The sequence below is a fragment of the Myxine glutinosa genome, chromosome 2 (genome assembly GCF_964187855.1).
Source record: "Myxine glutinosa chromosome 2, kmMyxGlut1.1, whole genome shotgun sequence".
NCBI lineage: Eukaryota > Metazoa > Chordata > Myxini > Myxiniformes > Myxinidae > Myxine > Myxine glutinosa.
Genome location: NC_136262.1, coordinates 106,894,568 through 106,918,274, shown reverse-complemented (window position 1 = coordinate 106,918,274; position 23,707 = coordinate 106,894,568). Strand labels below are relative to the sequence as shown.

General features: G+C 45.0%; 1 protein-coding gene across 9 annotated transcripts in view; it reads right to left on the bottom strand.

Moving 5' to 3' along the window:
• WLS (Wnt ligand secretion mediator) overlaps positions 1-23,707 on the bottom strand; it is a 98,917-nt gene that overhangs the window by 31,555 nt on the left and 43,655 nt on the right. For all 9 annotated transcript variants that reach the window (XM_078771388.1, XM_078771384.1, XM_078771390.1 and 6 more), the window contains 5 exons: positions 21,289-21,549; positions 20,098-20,222; positions 19,793-19,954; positions 3,590-3,726; positions 2,482-2,650 (listed from right to left, as the gene is read on the bottom strand). In XM_078771388.1, the coding sequence (XP_078627514.1) occupies positions 2,482-2,650; positions 3,590-3,726; positions 19,793-19,954; positions 20,098-20,222; positions 21,289-21,549 (854 nt within the window). The remainder of the gene's footprint in view (positions 1-2,481; positions 2,651-3,589; positions 3,727-19,792; positions 19,955-20,097; positions 20,223-21,288; positions 21,550-23,707) is intronic.

The window sequence follows — 23,707 nt, the reverse complement described above, 5'->3', positions numbered from 1 at the left end:
CATCATTCATTATCTGTGTGCCAAGTTTGAACAAATCACTAAATGCATGTCCGAGAAATGGTTGAGGATGTGTCCAATATCTGGTGTTTTAGCTCATCTGGAATATAGTTCCAGGGAGCTCATGCGCGTCGTCTGTCCATTAGTCCATAAACATTTGCTACTTCTCCGAAACTGCTGATGGGATTGTGACCAAACTTGGCACAAATGATATTTGGTATGTTGCAACTCAAATTTGTTCATGTCATGACAGAAATATGTATTGGGCTTTAAGGGGGTCTACCGTGGGATCAAAATGGATCCAGGTTTGACCCCCCAAAATAGGAATTTGCTTTTTCCTCTGAAACTACACACACGATTTTGATGAATCTTGAACACAACCTTCATCACCCGTGATATACCAAAGTTTGTTCACGACATTAAAAAAAAACAAGCGTTACGCCTAGGTCCCCCGTCGGGGAAGTGATGTGAGTTGACAAAGTGGAAGACGCAGAAAACATGCTATGATATGATATTTCGCTCACAAGGTTCAGACATACATGGAGGCGGCCATCTTGGATTTTGACGTGGTAACCCAATTTTCAATAGGGTTCTTCCTTTTGCCTAGATACACCCACACACCAGATTAGAAGTTGGTACTTCGCTTATTTTTCAAGATATTCCGCTCACAAGGTTCAGACATACATGGCGGTGGCCATCTTGGATTTTGACGTGGCGACCCAATTTTCAATAGGGTTCTTCCTTATGCCTAGATACACCCACACACCAGATTAGAAGTTGGTACTTCGCTTATTTTTCAAGATATTTCGTTCACAAGGTTCAGACATATATATGGTGGTGGCCATCTTGGATTTTGACATGGCGACCCAATTTTCAATGGCGTTCTTCCTTGTGCCTAGATACCCCCACACACCAGATTAGAAGTTGGAACTTCGCTTATTTTTCAAGATATTCAGCTCACAAGGTTCAGACATACATGGCGGTGGCCATCTTGGATTTTGACGTGGCGACCCAATTTTCAATAGGGTTCCTCCTTATGCCTAGATACATCCACACACAAGATTAGACGTTGGTACTTCGCTTATTTTTCAAGATATTCTGCTCACAAGGTTCAGACATACATGGCATCAGACATACATGGTGGCGGCCATCTTGGAATTTGACGTGGGTTGCACCCACACACCAAATTCGAATGCGGTCCTTCGCTTACGCATGCACGCATGCACGGACGGACGGACGGACGGGAAAACCATAGTCCCCCTTTCGCTCCGTGGTGCGACGGGGGACAATTAAAAATCGAGGCAGAGGTGGGGGGTGGGGGGGTTGCCCTCCCACCCCCCCCCCACCCCTCCCAAGTATGTATTTACTCTCTCCTCTGAAACTACAAACACAATTTCGATGAAACTTGAACACAACCTTCATCACCCGTGATGCGTCAACGTTTGTTCACGGCAAACCCTAACAGCTCGGTTGCCTCCCAAAATAGGTATTCCTTTTTGTTTGTTTGTCTTAAGTCTTGTGATTATGTTTGTATGTTTCTACATGCTGCCCTGTCTTTTAGCAACTATTGTAATTGGTTCAAAATACCATGATGCTGTTTAAAATACCTTTTAGTCGGTGTAGTGTACTGCATTAGTCTACCAGGTGAGCGTCCAGGGGTATTGCCGCTATTTTACAACTAAAATGGCCGCCAGCCTACCAGTCAGCCATCTTTGATCAGATTGCAAAATAAAGTGAGATGCAAGTGTATGCCATCATGTACTGTGCTTGTGCCATGTTTGAACAAAATTGGACCATGCATGTTCAATAAATGTTTGAGGACATATTTAAGTAACAAAATGGCCACCAGGCAGGCATCTTGGATCTGATCTCAAAAGAAAATGACTTGCATATGTAAGCTATAATTCATTATCTGTTTGCCAAATTTGAACAATATCCGTAAATGCAAGTCTGAGAAATGGTTGAGGACGTGTTCAACATCAGGTTTTTGTACAACCAAAATGGCTGCCAGTCGGCCATCTTTGATCGCATAACGAAACAAAATTATGTGCCTCTGTATACCATCATGTATTGTCCATATGCCAAGTATCAACAAAATTGGTCCATACATGTACGAGATATGGTAGCGGACAGACGGACGAGACCCAATCTATAAGCCCCCGTTTCAGACTAAGCCAATGGGGGCTATAAATCCCTTCATACCTCAAAAGTAACGGTCAGCATTTAGAATTAGCCAAGGGCTTTTGTTCATCTCATATCTTCAACAAGAGAACACACATGTTCTGCTAGTTTTCTTTTTAACACTATTTGTACTGCTTTTGTCTTCAAAGGTTTCCATGTTGTTTCCATTTCATGTTTCCATTTCCCTGCATTTCTTAATGTCTTCAAAAGTAGAGGAAGAATGTCTGAAACCCCTTTTGCCTACTCAACTTGTAACACTGTATTTAGTTTAATGTTCTCGAACTGAATTCCCCATCATCTGACCATTAGGTGTTCTCCACAGAAGATGACCCAGAAGCAGAGGAGCAAAGCATAGAAGAGTCCCTGTCTCAGATCCCCAAACAACAGCATCCACGTCCAGTTGAATCCCACGGAAAGCCACTCCAACGGCAGATTCACCAATGTCATGGAAAGCCCCAATGAAAAGATGAGCCTAAATAGACAAAAGAAGAAAGAAATATGAAGCAAAAAAGCAGCAACGAACAAATAAAACAAGAAAGACGATAAAATAAGAACGTGCACGATACTTGTGAAATGCAAACAAACAAAAGTTGCCATGGAAAGGGCAATTGCAAAAATTTGACCTGTGAAGTGTTTTACATGATGGACTGTTATGCATAACAAATATCGTTAATACATTTTCTAATTATGGCTTAATAGGTGTTTTACATGTTTTGGATGGCATTGGCCTTGACCTTTTACTAAATCCACCACATATTACACACAAATACTGCACATGTGTGCAAGTTTCAATCTGATATGTTGAAAACCTTGAGATATGGCAATAATAAAAATACAAAAAAGTCCCATTTGATTGTAATGGGGTGAAATTGTCATGGAACCCGTTAACATGTCAAAACAACAAAATTGATCATTCTTATATTTGTGGAACCAATTCAGTGACACTATTTGCAAACCCTTTTCAAATTCCAAGTCAATCAGATGCAAATGGATGATTTTGTAACCATCACCTTTGACCTCAATCAATAGGCTTTTTGATTGGTGAACCAATTCAGTGACGCTATATGCAAATTCTGTTCAACAATTTATGTGACAATGATATTTTTCCCTCACACAATGACTAGAGGCTTCAGCAGACCAATATGCAAACCTGCTGAAATTTCAAGTCAATTGAATGAAAATAACGAGTTTATGTGACCTTGAACTTTGACCTATTAACCTCAAACAATCGGCTTTTAGCTTGTATCTACCTCTACCAGTTGGTTAAGTTTCATTAAGATCTGAGCAAAATTGACCTGCAGATGATTGCTCTTCTATCTGTCTGTCTGGCAGACCAGACCAACCGATATATGTACTGCCCTTCAATTTCACAAGTAGCTAGCTAAGCAGGAGGGAGGAAGCGAAATCCTACTTTTCCAGTAACACTGGTGTCCGAGGAAGCTTGTAGACACGATTCCAAAACCAGACAAGGCAGAGGAGTATGGCTGGAGTTAGCATTGTCTTCATGGCAAACCAGACCTTGGTGAACCCACCATTCTGGTGGATCTCCTATAGAATATAAGATGGAAAAATATGTTAGAGGAAAAAAATTTAGGAACTTGAAAACATACAAAGTTTACAGTATTTTGCAAGTGTGTATGGTAGAAATATGCGTTAGTGTATGCACCTGATGTGTTATAGAATGGTTTCCCTAATCGGGCAATGCAACTATTACCTGTCTGGCGTTAGTCGCGAGACCCGTCTGAGACCCGTCGTGAGCACAGATCTCACGGCTGGCTGTGTATAGATACCGTTTGGATTTGATTATTCAATGCAAGTCACGCTTCATTACAATAAGAATTGAAAAGTAGTATCAAGCAGCACGCCTGCAGAGATAAGAAGTTTTATCGACACCTTCATGTCGTTGAGTCGACACTAATCTCTTTTCGTACTGAACTTCATCATCGTACATTAATTTCGTACAATTTTCTACATTCCCTAAACTCTCCTGCACTCCATCCTCCATCCAGCGTCCTTAAACGTATTTTTAACTCGAAGGTCACAAGAAACTCATTTTGCAATAAATGTTCGTTTCCCATAAATCGTACACTTTCAAAAATCCAATCTCACCCCTCCCCTCCAAATCTTCCCCATAACCCCTCCCCTCCAAATCTTCCCCATCACCCCTCCCCTCCAAATCTTCCCCATCACCCATCCCTTTCAAATCTCCCCCCTTGCCCCCTCCCTCCTAAACTACCCCCTCACCCCTCCCCGCCAAGACGCCCCCTCGCCCCTCCCCTCCTAGACTCCTGCCTCACCCCTCCCCTCCAAATCTCCCCCATATCCCATCCCTTTCAAATCCCTCCCCTCCCAAACTCCCCCCTCACCCCTCCCCTTCAAATCTCCCCACCCTCATTGCTTCTCAATTTCCCCCCTCTCACTCCCCCTCCTCAAAGCGTCCTCCCCGCTTCTTCCCCCTTCAAACTCTCACCTCCATCTCCCCCAACCTTCTGCCTCGCTCTTCCCCCTCCTCAAATAACACCTCATTGTGGCTCACCCAATCACCATCAAACCTTTTGTCCGCCCCATCCTTCCCTTTCTCCGAGCTATTCTGAAATCTCTGACACACCTTCAACAGCTCTCCCTATCTCTTCCACTTCTTCCACATCTTACCCTACCCCTCCTCCCCCCTGTTCTGTATCTGATGCTCCCCCTTCCTCTTCATTAACGGTATGGACCTCAAACATCCGGGGCCTTCGTTCAAACTTAACTGATCTCTCCATACAGGTTGCTTCTGTCAAACCAGACGTGATCTGCTTAACAGAAACTTTCCTCCTTTATGATGTCTCTGATTCCATAGTATCTCTCCCGGGCTACTCCCTCCTCCGGTATGATAGACCTGAGCCTCGTCCTGGAGGCGGGGTTGCTATCTTTATCAAAAACTCTCTTCCTCACTCGCCCTGCACTGCACTCTCTCCACCTCACCCCCAGGAATACCTCTGGCTACGGCTTCCCCTTCGCTCCCACCTCTTGTTCATATGTGTGTTTTCATATGTTCATATGTTTCGCCAACTCTCAGATCCACTAATTGTCACCATGCCAGTTGGCTGGGTGTGGGTACCTCTCTCACCAGCCATGGCTCTTCAGCAAAGGACTTCTGCGACTCACTGGGACTGACACAATCTGTCAATTTCCCGACCCGGATCTCAGTCAACGGAACATCTTCTCTTCTGGACTTGGTTATGACTAACTTCCCTGAAAATGTCTGCTGCTCTTCTTCTGCTCCGATCGGATCATCTGATCATGTCCTTGTTAAAGTGGACATCTCTCTGACCATCCTCAGGGAGCCTGCTCAGCGTCGACGAGTCTGGCATTTCACTCAGGCCAACTGGCACGGTCTTCAAGCAGCCATCAATCATCTGGACTGGTCTCCCATCTCTACCACCTCTGACATCAACTCATCCTGGGAATTCTTCCAAAGTAAATTGCTCTCTCTCATGCACAGATTTATCCCATCTCGTCTTCAGTTGTCATACCCTTCCTCCCGTCCATGGTACACGGAATCTTGTGGTGAGGCTGTTGCCCAGAAACAACTTGCCTTCGTCTCCTGGAAAGCAAATCCAACGGAAGGAAATCTCATTTCCTTTCACAAAGCCCGAAACAAGTGTGTGTCCACCCTCAGGAGAGCCAGGAAACAATATCTCTCCGTTCTCAAGACCGAACTCTCTTATCTGTCTCCCTCTTCCAAATCCTGGTGGCGTCTGGTCAAATCCGTTTCTGGTGTTTGTTCCCCCTCCATCCCCTCCCTTACCTCAAACGGCTCCACAGCTGACTCCGCACGTGAAAAAGCTGAATGCCTCAACTCTGTGTTTGCCTCTAAATCTTGTGTCCCAAACCCATCCCTCTCTGTACCCACCATACCCAGTCGTACCCTGCTGCTCCTGGACTCCGTGTCCTTTCCTCCTGACAAGGTGGAAAAGTTTCTGTCAACCCTCGACTCTGATTCTGCAACTGGACCCGACGGCATCAGCCCACGGATCCTAAAATCCTGCTCTGCTGCTCTATCTCACCCTCTCTCTGTTCTCTTCACCCTCTCTTTTGCTCAAGGTCAACTGCCATCTGCTTGGAAATCAGCCAACATCACCGCTTTGCACAAAAAAGGTGCAAAAACAGATCCTAGCAACTACAGACCAATCAGCCTTCTCCCAATTATCAGCAAAGTCATGGAATCCATCATTGCTTCGGATATGAAATCTTTCCTCTTCTCCAATGGCTTGATCTCTGATCATCAATATGGTTTCAGACCAGGTCACTCTACTCTGGACATGCTGCTTCTGCTGTCTCAACAATGGATGGAGGTCCTCAATGCCAAACAGGAAATTAGAGCTGTCTCCCTCGACATATCACGTGCCTTCGACACGGTCTGGCACCCCGCTCTGCTCACCAAACTCTCCTCCTTTGGTATCCATGGAAATCTCCACGCATGGCTGGCGGACTTCCTCTCTAGTCGTCGTCAACGTGTGGCCCTGAATGGGTTTCTCTCATCTCCTCTTCCTGTTCAGGCTGGAGTTCCCCAAGGCAGTGTTCTGGGCCCCGTGCTTTTTCTGGTCTTCATCAATGATCTCTCTGACTCTCTCGAAAATCCTCTCTATCTCTTTGTGAATGACTCCACTCTCTGCCGCTCCATTCCTCTTCCCTCAGATCGGCAGTCTGCTGCCTCCTCACTCTCTGAAGACCTGGACAAAATCACAGACTGGTCAAACAAGTGGAACATGTCTTTCAATCCTGACAAATCTCACACTCTTACTATGTCTCTCCGAAAAGATCGACTGGACAACCCTCCCATCTACTTTCTCAACAATCCTCTCCAAGAAGTTCTGTCGCTCAAGATTTTGGGTCTCACTATCTGCCATGATCTTTCTTGGGAAAACCACATTTCTAAGCTGGCCTCCAAAGCCAGTCGCCGACTGGGCATCCTCCGTCGTGCGAAGTCCTTCCTCGGCACACCTGAGCTCCTCACCACATACAAGGCTTTCATCCGCAGCTCAATGGAATACTGTTCTCCCCTATGGGCCGGTGCTCCTGCCTCACACCTAGCTCGGCTTCACGCTGTTGAAACCAAAGCTTTCAGAATTATTGGAATCTCCCGCGATGAAGCTATCTCTGAGGGCCTTTCACTCACTCACCGCAGGCAGGTAGGTGGTCTTTCTGTCTTCTACCGACTCCTCTCCGGCCTTGCACCCCCAGCTCTCTCTGTGCTCTGTCCCCCAAATATTCCTACAGGTCGCACAAGATCTGCCAGCAACCCTCTGATGGTTAAACTGCCGAAATCTCGGCTCTCTGCTCACCTTCACTCTTTCATTCCTCTTTTCTCCCGCCTCTGGAACAAACTTCCTCACTCCCTTCAATCCCACTCCTCCCTCCAGGTCTTTAAAACAGCTGTTCACCACCATCTCTTATCTTCCCCCATCCAAAACCTTGATCTTTTCTACCCCCGCTAATTCACCCCAGATCCACCTTGTTTGAAATTCCAACTTCTTTCCTGGAAGTCCTGGCAGTGTCCATATGTTTTATACCTCTCCCACCGCCCCCTTCCCATGCCCCCCCCCCCAAAGCCCTCGCCCTCTCTCAGATCTCTCGATGTCTCCATGTCTCTCGGTCCCTGCTCTCAAATGTTGTGTTTGTGTCCTTCCCCCTCTCTCCCCATCTTGTCTACCGCTCCCGATGTTATATGTTTTATGTGTCGGTTTGTCTTTCTGTGTGATTAATGTTCGCTCTTTCACGAGCCTCGATCTTGTATACAAAAAAAAAAAAAAAAAAAAAAAAAAAAAAAATCGTGACAGCTGAAGGATTTAAACAAAAGAGGGCATGTTGTACTTCACAAGCATTGCATGTATATCTGTGAGTGTCATTGAGGATGCAAAATGAAGTAAAACACGTGAAAAAGGATCTTATATAATATGAAGTTGTTGTTGTTGTTGTCATGATGGTGGTTCTTGTGGTTTGGGTGCTCCTGTGTACTTTTATACATTTTTTTTTTCTATTGCTTCAAAAATATTACTAAAGCATATAGAATTTTGTGTTCTCCTTTCAAAGGGTTCCTGCTTTGGTAAAATAATAAATGTTTCTGTTTGAACCGCGTGAAGAAACCTTTAGTGCTTCTTCTTATTCTTCAAAAATGGAAAGACTTTTAGAACCAACAAGCTTTTGATCAAACAAAAAATGTATGTTCCAAGTAAATCGATTATTACCTTTCCAACCAAGTAAATCAGAAACCGTTCCAACGGTACCATTTGTATAATTCTACGACAGCAGAAACTGAAGCTCGAGGGAAAAACTCAGCTCCATTTATATATGGATTATAGGATAAAAGGAATAAAATTTGCACTGTCAAGTAACTAATTAATCACCAAAATTTCCTGCATAGGACAGCATTGTATTGCAATGTGAGCAGTTATGACCAGCTTTACCTGCCAATGCAGCTGAGATCAAGGCCATGCGTCCCCATATGATTGATTTACATAGGCTCGATTCAAGCTCTTTCTTCAACAACAACAACAAGCATTTTAAGGCCATTTTCCCTGCAAGAGTGGGGGTTAGCCTTGCGGTCCCCATGACAATCTTCTCCATTTTGCCCTATTTTCTGCATCTCCCCTTGTTAACCCCCTTGCCCGCATTTCTTCTTCCACCATCTTTAGCCAAGTCTTTCTCGGTCTTCCCCGTCCTCTACTTCCTTCTACATTCATTTCCATCACTCTTCTCAACCAGTCACTTTCATCCTTCCTCAACACATGACCAAACCATCTCAACCTGTTCCTCTTCACAGCATCCATCACAGGCTCTATTCCAATCATCTTTCGCAATTCATCATTTGTCTTCCTCTCTCTCAACGATACTCCACACATCCACCGAACCATTCGCATTTCCACCCTTTCCAGCCTTCGTTGCTGCTCTACGTTCATTACCCATGTCTCACTCCCATAAATCATAACACTTCTCACACATGCAGCATACACCTTTCCCTTCAGCTTCAATGACACTCCCCCCCTCGTCAGCACGCCACTCAGTTCCCGAAACTTCTTCCATGCACATTTCACTCGAGCAACCGTTGCCGAGTCTGATCCACCTTTTCCATTCAGCATGTCTCCAAGGTAACAAAATGTTTTCACACCTTCCAGCTTCACGCCATCTCCAAGATCCAACTCAACATTTCCTCCATCTGCAGCTCCCTCTGTGCACACCTTACACTTGAATGTAGCTGCCACACTGGTTAATGACCCTCTCCAACCACTACATTTTTGATGAACCCACTCAGCGCACATTGTACATTGAATGGAATTCACTCCGACACCCTTCCTGCACACAGCACATGGCCACTTCCCAGTTATTTCCACCTCACCACATGCTTTACCACTTGCCATCACCTTCGTTTTTCCGATATTCACCTTCAGACCTTTTGTCTCCATACATTCCTTCCACTTGTGCATCTTCTCCTTCAGTCCATCCATACTTTCTGCAATCAACACCAGATCATCTGCATACAACAACTCCCATGGTAAACCCTCCTTTACGTTCTGAGCCAGCACCTCCATCACAGCTACAAATAGTAGTGGACTTAGTACCGACCCCTGATGCACTCCCACCTTCACCTCAAACTCACCACTGTTCCCGTCCTTCGTCCTTACAGCTGTGCGCGCTCTTTTGTACATTGCCATCACTACTCTGATCAACCCTTCCTCCACTCCTAACTTCCTCAATGCCCATGTCACTACTTCACATGGACCCAGGGGTCGAAATTATCGACGGCATAAGCCGGCGTGCCCAAGCTATTTGCTGTGCTGCCCCCGAACTTTTCATGATCACTACGGCAGAGAGTTGCATTGCCCTTTTTCTTCAGTTGCTGCTGTGCCCTTTTTGTCAATAAAGCATAATAATAGAGACCAAAGTATGAATAAAGTAATGATGAAAACAACAAACTGACTTCGTCGGCTTTGGCCAGGTGGCAATGCCAGGTGGCATTCTACGAGTGCATTTGGACGTAGGCCTGATACTACACCCCTCTCCCCCAAGGGTGATTGAATTGTAATCATGTATACCTGACTCAAGACTGAGTCAGTATTGAGTAAAGATGATGTCTGATGATGATGATGAAAAAAGTTCAACTCTGTCAAACAAAAGTTAAACTTTGTTACATGGACATGATGACAATGCAGTTCTGACTGAGTTGAGTTGAGTTTTGAGAGAAATCAAATCTGAAACTGTTATTGAGATTCAAATTCTAAAAATACATTATTAAAAAGTTTAAGTTGATTTACTTGTTCTGTCAAACAAAGGTTAAACTTTGTTACATGGCCATGATGACAATGCAGTTATTGAGTTGCAACAATGAGTTGAGTTGAGTTTTCTGAAACGGTTTATATTCTAAAAATACATTATTAAAAAGTTTAAGTTGATTTACTTGTTCTGTCAGTAACATTTCCCTGCCTGTTTAAGTTACCGACACACTTTGCCTTTGTGCCCACAAGAATAATTCTAGATTGCCTTGGTGCCCCCCAAACCCAAAAGAAAATGCCTTGGTGCCCCAAAAAATTTGAAGTCATCAAAGGCAAACATTGCTGTGCCCTCCCCACAGAGTAATTCGACCCCTGCGTGGACCCCTATCGAATGCTTTCTCCAGATCAACAAACCCAAGAAACAACTTCTTCTTCTTCACCATGTACTTCTCCTGCAACTGCCTCACAATAAAAAGCGCGTCTGTCATTCCTCTTCCTGGCATAAATCCAAACTGCATTTCGTCAATCTTCACTTTCTTCCTTATCCTCCTCTCCAACACCCTTTCCAATACCTTCATTCCATGCTCCAATAACTTTATCGCTCGAAACGAGCCACAATCCAAAGGGTCACCTTTCCCCTTGTATAGAGGGACGAGGGTACTCAGTTCCCAATCCACTGGAATGCGGCCTTCTTTCACCACCAGATTGCAGATCTCTGTCATTCTCTTCACACCCCAACTTCCTGCTGCCTTCAACATATCTCCCACAACTCCCGTCGGCCCTCCCGCTTTTTTACTCTTCATTGCTTTTATCGCTTCCTCAACTTCCTTCTCGGTTATATTCTCTGCCAGTCCTAAAACTGGGTTACTCTCTATGTTGCCATCCCATTCATTCTCTGCATGCAACAGTATTTCCATATATCTTTTCCATCTTCCTTTAATTCCATCTGGGTCCACAACGATTTGTCCCACTTCATCCTTCAAGCAACTCACCCCCATCACATCACACCTCTCTTTCGCTATCTGCTTTGCAATCCTGAATACCGCTCTCTGACCCTCTTCCGAATCCAAGCGTTCTCCGAACATTTTCCTACATGCCTCCTGTGCCTTTGCTACCTCTTTCTTTGCAGCCTTCTTGGCTGCCTTATAACTTTCATGCTCTGCCTTTTCTGCCCCCATACCCTTCGCCTTCTGCCACTCCTTGAACTTCTTCCTCTTCTCGTCAATCTTCCTTCCAACTTCATCATCCCACCACCATGTTTCCGAGTGCCTCGGTGGTCCTTTTGTCCATCCACATACCTCACCAACGGCTCCCAACAGACTAGCTTTCATTGACATCCAACCACGTTCAAGCTCAACCACATCATCCTCTACCCTACTCAGCCTCTCTTTTCATGCCTCCCTCACTGTGACCTCTTTCAACCTCCACACCTTCATTCTCGGTTGGTACTTCACCCGCCGAGTTCTCCTCGCACCTTTCGCCCTTATGTCGCAGACAACCAAGTGGTGCTGTGAAACAGCCTCTCCCCCGGGATCACCTTTGTGTCCCGGAGGTGCCCCCTATCTCGCCTACGCACCAGGAGGTAGTCAACGGTTGTCGTCGACCCACCTGACGTGTATGTAACAAGCTTATTATCCTCTTTCTGGAACTGAGTATTACAAATCAACAAATCAGCTCCATCAGCAAACTCCAAAATCCTTTCACCTTCTCCATTTCTCACACCATATCCATAACCCCCATGAACTCCCTCAAAACCATCCATACTCCTTCCCACATGTCCATTTAGGTCTCCTCCTACCACAACAACGTCCTCATCTTTCACGTTTTCCATCAGCTTCTCTATAGCACACCAGAACTTGTCCTTCTCTTCATTGCTCCGACCAACCTGCGGAGCATATCCCGAGATGGCGTTCACCAAGAGCTTTCCAATCATCATTTTCACCATCATCAACCTTTCACTCACTCTAGTCACACTCACCACACTATCTACAAACTCCTCAGAAAACAGGACACCAACACCATTCACGCCCTCCCGGGCACCCTTGCCACATAAACTTGTATTTCTGTCCCTGCCTACCCTTCACCATTCTCACACCACTTCCCTTCCATCTCGTCTCCTGCACACAACATATGTCCACTCTTCTTCTGACCAATACTTCCACCACTTCTCCTGATCTCCCTGTCATTGTCCCTACATTCCATGTCCCAAATCTCAGAAACCGATCTCCACGTTGGGCATCAGACGTTTCGTCGTCATAAATGGAATGATTAGGCTTAGGATTAGGCTCTTTCTTCCACGAGCCTAAATCGTGTTAAAACAGCCAACCTATCTGAGTTTCATGCAAATCTGGGACCGAGCCGGATCCAAAAGAGGTTTTTGTTATATCACATTGTTGATCCCAGTGCTAATTTGAGTCAAGACCAAACCATCATACTAAAAATACGCCAATTCATGTCTGTCAGTCTTGTCGGTTTGACCGTGATGCAGTCGGTCATAGTGCTGTTAGCTAGATTCAAAATCCCGTCTCGGAACCGTCTCGATAAATTTTCAATTTTCATAACGGGATCTCGGTTCGGCTCGGTTCCCGGCAAAGTAAAATAAAATAAAATAAAAAAATAAAAATAATAAAAAATAAACAAGGCTTCAAAAATAATGGAATTTCATTACAATATATAAACAACAATGAAAAAAATTCATTTCTGATGTTGAGTACTTAAATTCCGACTTAGCTTCCATTTACCGGGATGAAATAAAATACACCGCCTACATGCAGATGATCGGCCACCGATGGGACCGGGTTATCTCATTACAGTTTGTATTGTCGTGTAATTTCTTGCTCGGAATGTCAGAGAGAGGGAGAAAATGTTTCTGCGCAGGCATATTCGAGTCCCGGTTGGAGTTTCATTATCATTTTGTGAGTTGTGATCGCCAAGGGGCTCGCTCCCCCCCCCCCCCCCCCCCCGTTCCCCTCCCTTCCCCCGCCCGGCAATGCCGGGTACTTCTGCTAGTAAATTATAAAGCAGGCGGTGTAGTGATCACCCCCCCCCCCCCTCCTTATTTTGACTCTGTGACTAAAGTAAACGTAATCAGCTTATCAGGCCTAAAGTGGAGATAAGATAACCAAAATACTTTCACATTCAAACCGTCAAACCAAACCCCGAGGGATTCTTACAATTTATAGATTTAGCGTTGCAATTAAACATAAACGTTCATCAAAAACTCATTTCATAAAACTACATAATGTATTGTACTTGTATTAATACATTGTGTGTAGAATAATCCGTTATAAACGTGTTTTTAATCTGAATAAACATCGTCCCTCCATTCACGGGGCCTCGAGCGAGTCCCTCGATATTAATGTGCAAAAGACCCTAGCAACCACATCCTGTAACTCGTCTCCAAGGACGGACACGTGACCGCAGCATAAAGCGGAGCGAGGCGGAGTGATACAGCGGAAGGATTCAACGGTTTAAATGAAGCCGCGATGCGGCGGATTTTCATTGTGACCTTCATCCTGATGTCGTTACTTCCGCCACCAAAGGTAGATGGAGGTTATGTTTTCACTCCTGTCTGTTTGTCCGTTTGTTTGTGAACACAATATCTCAAAAAGTTGTGGACGGATTCGGACGAAATTTTGTGGAGATGCAGCGTGTGTGACAAGGACGACATGATTAGATGTTGGTGAAGATCCGGATTCGGAATTCGGATTCGTTTGCAGTGCATTGTTTGTTGACAAGGGGAAAATCCTGGAACAGTGAGTTTACTTTATCTATCATCGTTTGTGTCAGTTCAGCTGCACTTGCGAAAAATGATTCTTGTGCAGAAGCAGAGTAATGAAAGCAAGGTTCAATAAATGCCTCTATTATGGAAAATATCTGCAAGAAGTTGGAATTTTAACCGGGATTTTTTTACCGATAAATTGCGTCAATAATTTATCTCGGGACCGTCCCAAGACCGTCTCGAAAGCCGAAACCGCCGGGATTTCGTCCCGGTCTCGGCTCGGTTGACAGCCCTAGTCGGTCGTTACTCAACCAAACTTACCAGAGGGAGACTACGGGTCATATGATGGAGGTTGTAGTGACTTCATTTGTCCTCCTCCCCATAGGGGTTTTCCGCCTTAAACAAACGCCATGTTAACATGTATATATAGCTTATCGTGGCATTTTTCCGTGGCTGCTAATAACAACAAAAGCAACTAGAACGCCACTCAGTAGAGCGCATACTCCCGCCGTGGGTGGCCGCTGCCGAGCCCGATCTTCCAATGGTAAAAAAAATCCTTCAAAAAATTCCTGGATCCGGAATAATATCCTGAGCTTCACCAAAAACTAATCAATTCTTCCTTATCCCAAGGGCAATCATCCCACCAACTTTCATCCAAATCCGTTCAGAACTTTTCTAGATATCTTGTTCACAAACACACAAACATACGAACACACACACAGACAACAACACAACAACAACATGCATTTTAAGGCCATTTTCCCTGCTAGAGTGGGGGTTAGCCTTGCGGTCCCCATGACAATCTTCTCCATTTGGCCCTATTTTCTGCATCTCTCCTTGTTAACCCCCTTGCCCGCATTTCTTCTTCCACCATCTTTAGCCAAGTCTTTCTCGGTCTTCCCCGTCCTCTACTTCCTTCTACATTCATTTCCATCACTCTTCTCAACCAGTCACTTTCATCCTTCCTCAACACATGACCAAACCATCTCAACCTGTTCCTCTTCACAGCATCAATCACAGGCTCTATTCCCATCATCTTTCGCAATTCATCATTTGTCTTCCTCTCTCTCAACGATACTCCGCACATCCGTCGAACCATTCGCATTTCCACCCTTTCCAACCTTCGTTGCTGCTCTACGTTCATTACCCATGTCTCGCTCCCATAAATCATCACTTCTCACACATGCAGCATACACCTTTCCCTTCAGCTTCAACGACACTCCCCTCATCATCAGCATGCCACTCAATTCCCGAAACTTCTTCCATGCACATCTCACTCGAGCAACCGTTGCCGAGTCTGATCGACCTTCTCCATTCAGCATGTCTCCGAGGTAGCAAAATGTTTTCACACCTTCCAGCTTCACGCTGTCTCCAAGATCCAACTCAACATTTCCTCCATCTGCAGCTCCCTATGTGCACACCTTACATTTGAATGTAGCTGCCACACTGGTTAATGACCCTCTCAGACCACTACATTTTTGATGAACCCACTCAGCGCACATTGTACACTGAATGGAGTTCACTCCGACACCCTTCCTACACACAGCACAGGGCCACTTCCCAGTTCTTTCCACCTCACCACATGCTTTACCACTTGCCATCACCTTCGTCTTTCCGATATTCACCTTCAGACCTTTTGTCTCCATACATTCATTCCACGTGTTCATCTTTTCCTTCAGTCCATCCATACTTTCCGCAATCAACACCAGATCACCTGCATACAACAACTCCCACGGTAAACCCTCCTTTACGTTCTGAGCCAGCACCTCCATCACAGCTACAAATAGTAGCGGACTTAGTACCGACCCCTGATGCACTCCCACCTTCACCTCAAACTCACCACTGTTCCCGTCCTTCGTCCTTACAGCTGTGCGCGCTCTTTTGTACATTGCCATCACTACTCTGCTCAACCATTCCTCCACTCCTAACTTCCTCAATGCCCATGTCAATACTTTGCGTGGAACCCGATTGAATGCTTTCTCCAGATCAACAAACCCAAGAAACAACTTATTCCTCTTCTCCATGTACTTCTCCTGCAACTGCCTCACAATGAAAAGCGCGTCTGTCGTTCCTCTTCCTGGCATGAATCCAAACTGCATTTCGTCGATCTTCACTTTCTTCCTTATCCTCCTCTCCAACACCCTTTCCAATACCTTCATTCCATGCTCCAATAACTTTATCGCTCGGTACGAGCCACACTCCAGAGGGTCACCTTTCCCCTTGTATAGAGGGACGAGGGTACTCAGTTCCCAATCCACTGGAATGCGGCCTTCTTTCACCACCAGATTACAGATCTCTGTCATTCTCTTCACACCCCAACTTCCTGCTGCCTTCAACACATCTCCCACAACTCCCGTCGGCCCTCCCGCTTTTCTACCCTTCATTGCTTTTATCGCTTCCTCAACTTCCTTCTCAGTTATCCTCTCTGCCGGTCCCAAAACTGGGCCACTCTCTATGTTGCCATCCCATTCATTCTCTGTATTCAACAGCATTTCCATATATCTTTTCCATCTTCCTTTAATTCCATCTGGGTCGACAACGATTTGTCCCACTTCATCCTTCAAGCAACTCACCCCCATCACATCACACCTCTCTTTTGCTATCTGCTTTGCAATCCTGAATACTGCTTTCTGACCCTCTTCCGAATCCAAGCGTTCTCCGAACATTTTCCTACATGCCTCCTGCGCCTTTGCTACCTCTTTCTTTGCAGCCTTCCTGGCTGCCTTATAACTTTCATGCTCTGCTGTTTCTGCTCCCGTACCCTTCGCCTTCTGCCACTCCTTGAACTTCTTCCTCTTCTCGTAAATCCTCTTTCCAACTTCATCATCCCACCACCATGTTTCCGAGTGCCTCGGTGGTCCTTTTGTCCATCCACATACCTCACCAACGGCTCCCAACAGACCAGCTTTCATTGACATCCAACCACTTTCAAGCTCAACCACATCATCCTCGACCCTACTCAGCCTCTCTTTTAATGCCTCCCTTACTGTCACCTCTTTCAACCTTCACACCTTCATTCTCGGTTGGTACTTCACCCGCCGAGCTCTCCTCGCACTTTTCACCATTATGTCGCAGACAACCAAGTGGTGCTGTGAAACAGCCTCCTCCCCCGGGATCACCTTTGTGTCCCGGAGGTGCCCCCTATCTCGCCTACGCACCATCAGGTAGTCAACGGTTGTCGTCGACCCACCTGACGTGTATGTAACAAGCTTATTATCCTCTTTCTGGAACTGAGTATTACAAATCAACAAATCAGCTCCATCAGCAAACTCCATAATCCTTTCACCTTCTCCATTTCTCACACCATATCCGTAACCCCCATGAACTCCGTCAAAACCATCCATACTCCTTCCCACATGTCCATTTAGGTCTCCTCCTACCACAACAACTTCCTCATATTTCACGTTTTCCATCAGCTTCTCTATCGCACACCAGAACTTGTCCTTCTCTTCATCGTTTCGACCAACCTGCGGAGCATAAGATGACGTTCACCAAGAGCTTTCCAATCATCATTTTCACCATCATCAACCTATGACTCACTCTAGTCACACTCACCACACTGTCTACAAACTCCTCAGAAAACAGGACACCAACACCATTCACACCCTCCAGGCACCCTTGCCACACAAACTTGTATTTCTGTCCCTGCCTACCCTTCACCATTCTCACACCACTTCCCTCCAATCTCGTCTCTTGCACACAACATATGTCCACTCTTCTTCTGACCAATACTTCCACCACTTCTCCTGATCTCCCTGTCATTGTCCCTATATTCCATGTCCCAAACCTCAGAAACCGATCTCCACTTCGGGCTGTACCCTGCCCACATGTAGTTGTAATTGTCATGGTTCTCTTTTTGAGGCAATGTTTTTATGGCCGGATGCCCTTCCTGACGCCAACCCTCTTAGTCGCCTCTTACGACACGCAGGGATACGGCGTACCTATTCTTATCCAGGGTACACACTGGGAAACGTTTAAAACATGGAAATTCTGGGGGGTGGGGGGGGGGGGGGCGTCAGCATCACGGCTGTGGCTTAAACATATTTAAATAAATATTTAAACAAAACCATGAAAACAATCTGGGAAAAGTCTCTCAGTGAGAACGTGGATTTGAGAAAGCAGGAGCAGAGGTGAAAGAAAAACGAGATATAGGGGGCGGGGCACAAGTCGAGACGAGGAGGCCGCACGAGACACCAGGCCGCACGAGGCGCACGAGGCGCGAACAAAGAAACGACTAATTACACACAAATTTGCAACAACTACAAAACCAAAACCAAATAGAAACACACAATAACACATACACAACAAAATACGCAGCGGAAATTTGACAAAGAAACGAACGGGAAAACACTCAAACTTTGATGCCGTGGAGAGATCGAAGCAAGCCCGAAGCAAGCGAAGCAAGAACACACACACAGACGGACACGGCTAAACGCGTTACTCCCTGGCGGGAGTAATAACAATAATGTTGATGGCATAATAATAATAATAATAATCTATCTATAATTCCAGCAATCTCTGTGTGTCTGTGTGTCTGTGTGTCTGTGTGTCTGTGTGTCTGTGTGTCTGTGTGTTTGTCTGTGACCGCTGTTTCTCGACAACCACGGGTCCGATATACTTTAAACTTGCCAGGTATATTGCTGGGGACCCGAGGATGTGCCTTTTCAAGGTTTTAAATTAATCGGACAAGTACTTACCGAGCTATGTCCAAAAAACGCTTCAACCAATCAGAGAGCAGCGAGCTATCACGTGTGCCGAACGTGGCGATCAGACTCTACCTCGGACGGCACATTTGAGAGCGTATTCATTTATTTCACGTTGGAAAACTATGTTGCCGTTAAACTATGTTTTAAAACGAATTCAAACTGCGATTAAATTAAAACGATTCATCGTAACTGCGACGATTTGCGAACTTCCGGTCCGGCAGCCAATCACAGAACGCTTTGTTGCGTAGGCGTGGCCGATGTGAGAACGAGCGGAGCTGAGCGCGTTACGAGCTGACCGCCATTACGTTACGGTTCGTAATTCGATTTCTTCCGGAGAAAATAATAATTTCTCGATTTCATATGCGCATTATTTCTCCCAATTCAGTCAGAGCGAAGGGCGGAAGCGAAGAGCGTTGTTTTTTTTGTTTACGGGCGTACGGGCGGGGTAGAGCGTACGGGTAGCGTTTTTTTTTTTTTTGGCAAGGAACGGGCACCCACGTACGGGCATGCCCTAGTAATAATAATAATAATAGTAATGCTAATAATATTACCATGCTGCCATCTGTACATTACGTGAACAAGGAGCAGGAAATCAAATGTTTTATCTTCGCAGGACATTCTTTCCATTCAAAATAGTGCGTCAGCAATAATGATAAGAGCATAATAATATCAACGTTATTCCAAATTAATATTATTAATAATAATAATTATCATAACAATAATTATAATAGTAAGGATAATAAAACTGCTCGATTCCAGCCTCCAACCATCCGGCCGAGTCAAAAGCATCATTTTCACAAATCGTAGTGTGAAATGCTTATCGCATCCCCCACTGACTAACGTGTGTGTGTGTGTGTGTGTGTGTGTGTGTGTGTGTGTGTGTGTGTGTGTGTGTGTGTGTGTGTGTGTGTGTGTGTGTGTTCAACTAAGCTTACCACAAGACTGAGATCTTCAATAGCACCAATACCCATATTCAGCCTGCGTCTCTCGATGACTGGGAGGCGTATGTTGAATAAGTAGAACTTGTGTCCAAGGCTACCCAACTCCAAGAAAGGCATCGACTGACATTCATATCTCCGCCCTTCATTTTCTGGCGTCTAATACAGGGTCGGAAAAGGGATTTCAGTTGAATAAATATTGAACAGTTGAAGATTAAAGGATTTCATGAAATTGTTACAAAATAATGCATTAGGAAGTGATTCTGGAACATCAACATGTGCTACAATATTCCAGTCCCTACCATGGCGAATGGGAATGTACACTGCAGGGTGCGTCTCTCCACAGCACGCACCAATTCTGTCCAGTTTTCTTCACGCGAGTCTCGATATCCTACCCTTACATCCAGTGTCACTGCTGCTCCCTCCTCTGCTCAGCAACAAGGAAAGGCAGCATGAAGAAATATATCATTAACCGTGTTGCCACAAGACATTCCCCACACATATTGTTACATTAGTTATTCGTGCCTGTTGTTTGCGTCCTTTATGACGTCCTTAAAAAGAGTGTTTCCCGTTTGGAATGAAGTTGAAGTTTATCATGACTATAAATTTTGGCTGGTCACCAGACAGGCAGACAGAGTAAAACAATTATTTCACTCCTCTCTGCGCATGTGCGATCTGGACAAATTCAGAGCCATTTTACTGTTAAACTGCAGTTTGTTTTCCAATTCATGGTCTGATTCATGTTGAAGATATAATATTGAATTTAAATTGTTCCTCAATCATAAACGGACAACTGTAAACACACAGACGGACGGATAGCAAGAAGTGAACTAATTGCTTAACTCTGCTCTTCGCTACGCGTGTGTGCGGGGTGACTAAAAACAATATGGATGTTTGAATGTTCCACTAACTAAAGCAAACCAACACACCAAATATCAAAATAAATTGCAGAAAATTATGACTTTAACATCGAGAAAAAGTTCTCTGTGAATCAGCAATTTTGGCGACATCTTTGATTGACCGACTTTCTGACACAGCTGCCAATATGGCGAGTCAATCATGATTTTTGTAATCGAGGCGTGTCTCAACGTTGGGGGTGTGATTTCATTTAGTCCATCCCTTTGGGGGTTACAGCTCAGCTGTTGGGGGGCAGGCTTGATCCTGATCACATGACTATGTAGATGTACTCTTAACCAATGATGCAATTTTTTTTTTAACTTTCAACAATCCGTGTGTCGCACTGACCTAAGAACACCTGTGATTGGCAATCCATTTATATAACGTGTTCAATTGTCATAATTGTTTCTTCTGTTGCGTCCTAATTTGTTGTGTCCCAGCTCTTCCACGAGCCTGGACATCTGTATGCAAAAAAGATCTTATAATTTCCCAGCCCCTTTACAGAAAAAGCAATTCTAAAAACGAAACACAATTGTTGTTTAATAATAAACCAAACCAAGAAATTTCACACCGGTCCTTCCCTCCAAGCCACCTACCGATCTTATTTTGCTCCCAGTACTGAATATTTAGATCCAGCACCACGAGCATGTATTGGAACCATGGGCTGAGCTCATAGCCAGGCTGAGGAACGTGGACTGCAAACACAATCTGGCTGGCCTCAATGCGCTGCTCCGTAGCCTCGCCAAAGTCGCGCACCTTTTTGCACGAGTTTCTACCCCATGGTTCGAGCCAGCCAGTGTGGTGACTTCGAACGCACTTTGTTGCGAGGTAGTGACTGGCGTTCGTGGGGCTTGGAGCTGTGAACATTGAAAAGAACGAAAAATAATAAGGAGGGGTACAGACAAAATTCAAGGATCAGAGTGGAGAGGGAAAAAAGGGACAAAGGAAAAGGGAAAACTAAGAATTTTTTTCAAAACGAGACAGCAAGAGAAATGGGGGAACTTCTAATCACTTATATTTTTCTGACATCACTCTGCATTGGAGGAGGTTGGAAAAGGGAAACAATAATAAATGTGGAAAGAAAACGTCAGTGATTCAAGACAAAACAAAAGGCATGGGATAATGAAGGAAAAATAGGAATAATGAAGGAATAATGAAGGAATGAAGGAATAATAATGAAGGAATAATAATGAAGACTTCAAAATAATAATAACTTAGAAAAAAAAAAAACTTAGAGAAAGAATTTTAAGAAATTTTAGAATTTTAAAGAATTTTTAGAGAAATGAAACTTCATACAGACTTGGCATTTAATATGGAATTATTTTTTTTCTTGACTTGGGTTTACTTTCTGAACTCGGTATATCAATCTGGTGAGTTTCTTTTACGCTTCGGTGATTTCTTTGTGAAAAGAACCATGTCACTGATTGTCTGTCGCAGCAAGAAGTCAATAACAGGATTATATCACAGGTGGCGTGACAAAATGTACGGACAGGTACATTTGACGATTGGCTTCACAATCGGGTATATAAGGGTTGTTGCGTTCTGTATTAGTGGCAAAACAACTGCTGCACGTCTACAAAAGTTATTGCCTCTTCCTCTGGAGATGGTCCGTCAACTCGACAATGCTGTTTGTCATGGAGTGGTGGCTTTACGAACTTCCGGCATGAAACAGCGTGCTATTGCTCAGCAGTATGGCATCACTCAAGGTCAGGTGTCAAAGATCCCGAAACGAAATGCTCAGAGGGATGTCCCTTCTCCAATATCGAGGCCAGGACGTCCCCGCAGAACCACAAGGAGGGATGATTGCCAGCTGCACCGGTTAGTCCGCAATGGCCGTACCAAGTCAGCTAATCGGCTTAGGGCTGAGTGGCAGCAACTGACAAATGTGCCTGTATCCAGAAGGCTAGTCAACCAACGACTGGTTCAAGCAGGCTATCGTGCCAGGCGTCCCCTGAGAAAGCCACACCTGACAAGACAACACCGCCAGCGCCGATTGCAGTGGGCCAGAGAGCACCATCAATGGCTGCCAGGACACTGGAATCACGTGATCTTCAGTGACGAGTCTTGATTTCTGGTCTATCGTCAAGATGGCCATGTCCGAGTGCGCAGACAAGTGCATGAAGCCTACAACGAAGATTGTATAGTGCCAAGAGTCCAGGCTGGAGGTGGTGGGGTGACCGTTTGGGCTGCTTTTCATGCAGGGGGCAAAACTGACCTGGTTGTTCTGAATGGAAACCTGAACCAGTTGAAGTACAGGGCCATTCTGGAAGAAACATTGCTTCCATTTGCTCGTGCAGCCTTTTGAGGAAACTTTGTCTTCCAAGATGACAATGCACGGCCTCATCGTGCTCGCATGATCCAACACTTTCTTGCTGACCGTGGTGTAGAGCATATGGAGTGGCCTGCCATGTCCCTGGATATGAATCCGATAGAGAACTTGTGGGCAGAATTAACGCGTCTAATCGACAACTTGGACCAGCAGCCTACCTCTGTGCGTGAATTGCAGCAGGCTATTGTCACTGCATGGCAAGAGATTCCTGTCCAAACCTTGGCAAATCTCGTGAACAGCATTCCTCAACGTGTACGTGCTCTCCTGAATGCTCGTGGGGGTTGCACGAAGTACTGAACTGTCATTTTACTGTTCGTAATCCCAGTCGTAATTTAACTTTTGTTTTTGTTAAAACAAAATTTGGCTAATGTGCAAAATAAAGAAATACTTTTAAAGATTAGAGTTGGACATGGGAGGAAGAAAGGAGTTGAAAGGAAGGGGTTAGAAATGATGTGAGAAGGAAAGACGATGAGGAGGAAGAAGAAGAAGAATGGGTTTAGAGTATGGAGGAGGAAGATGATGATGGGAGGAGGGAAGGAAATGAGAATGGAAGAAGGGAAAAAGATGGGGATGGGAGAATATAGAGGTGGGAGAAGGGAAGGAGGTGGGGATGGTCAAAGGGAAGAAGAAGAAGAACATTGGAGAAGGGAAGAAGATAGAGATCATTGAAAGGCAGAAGAAGATGG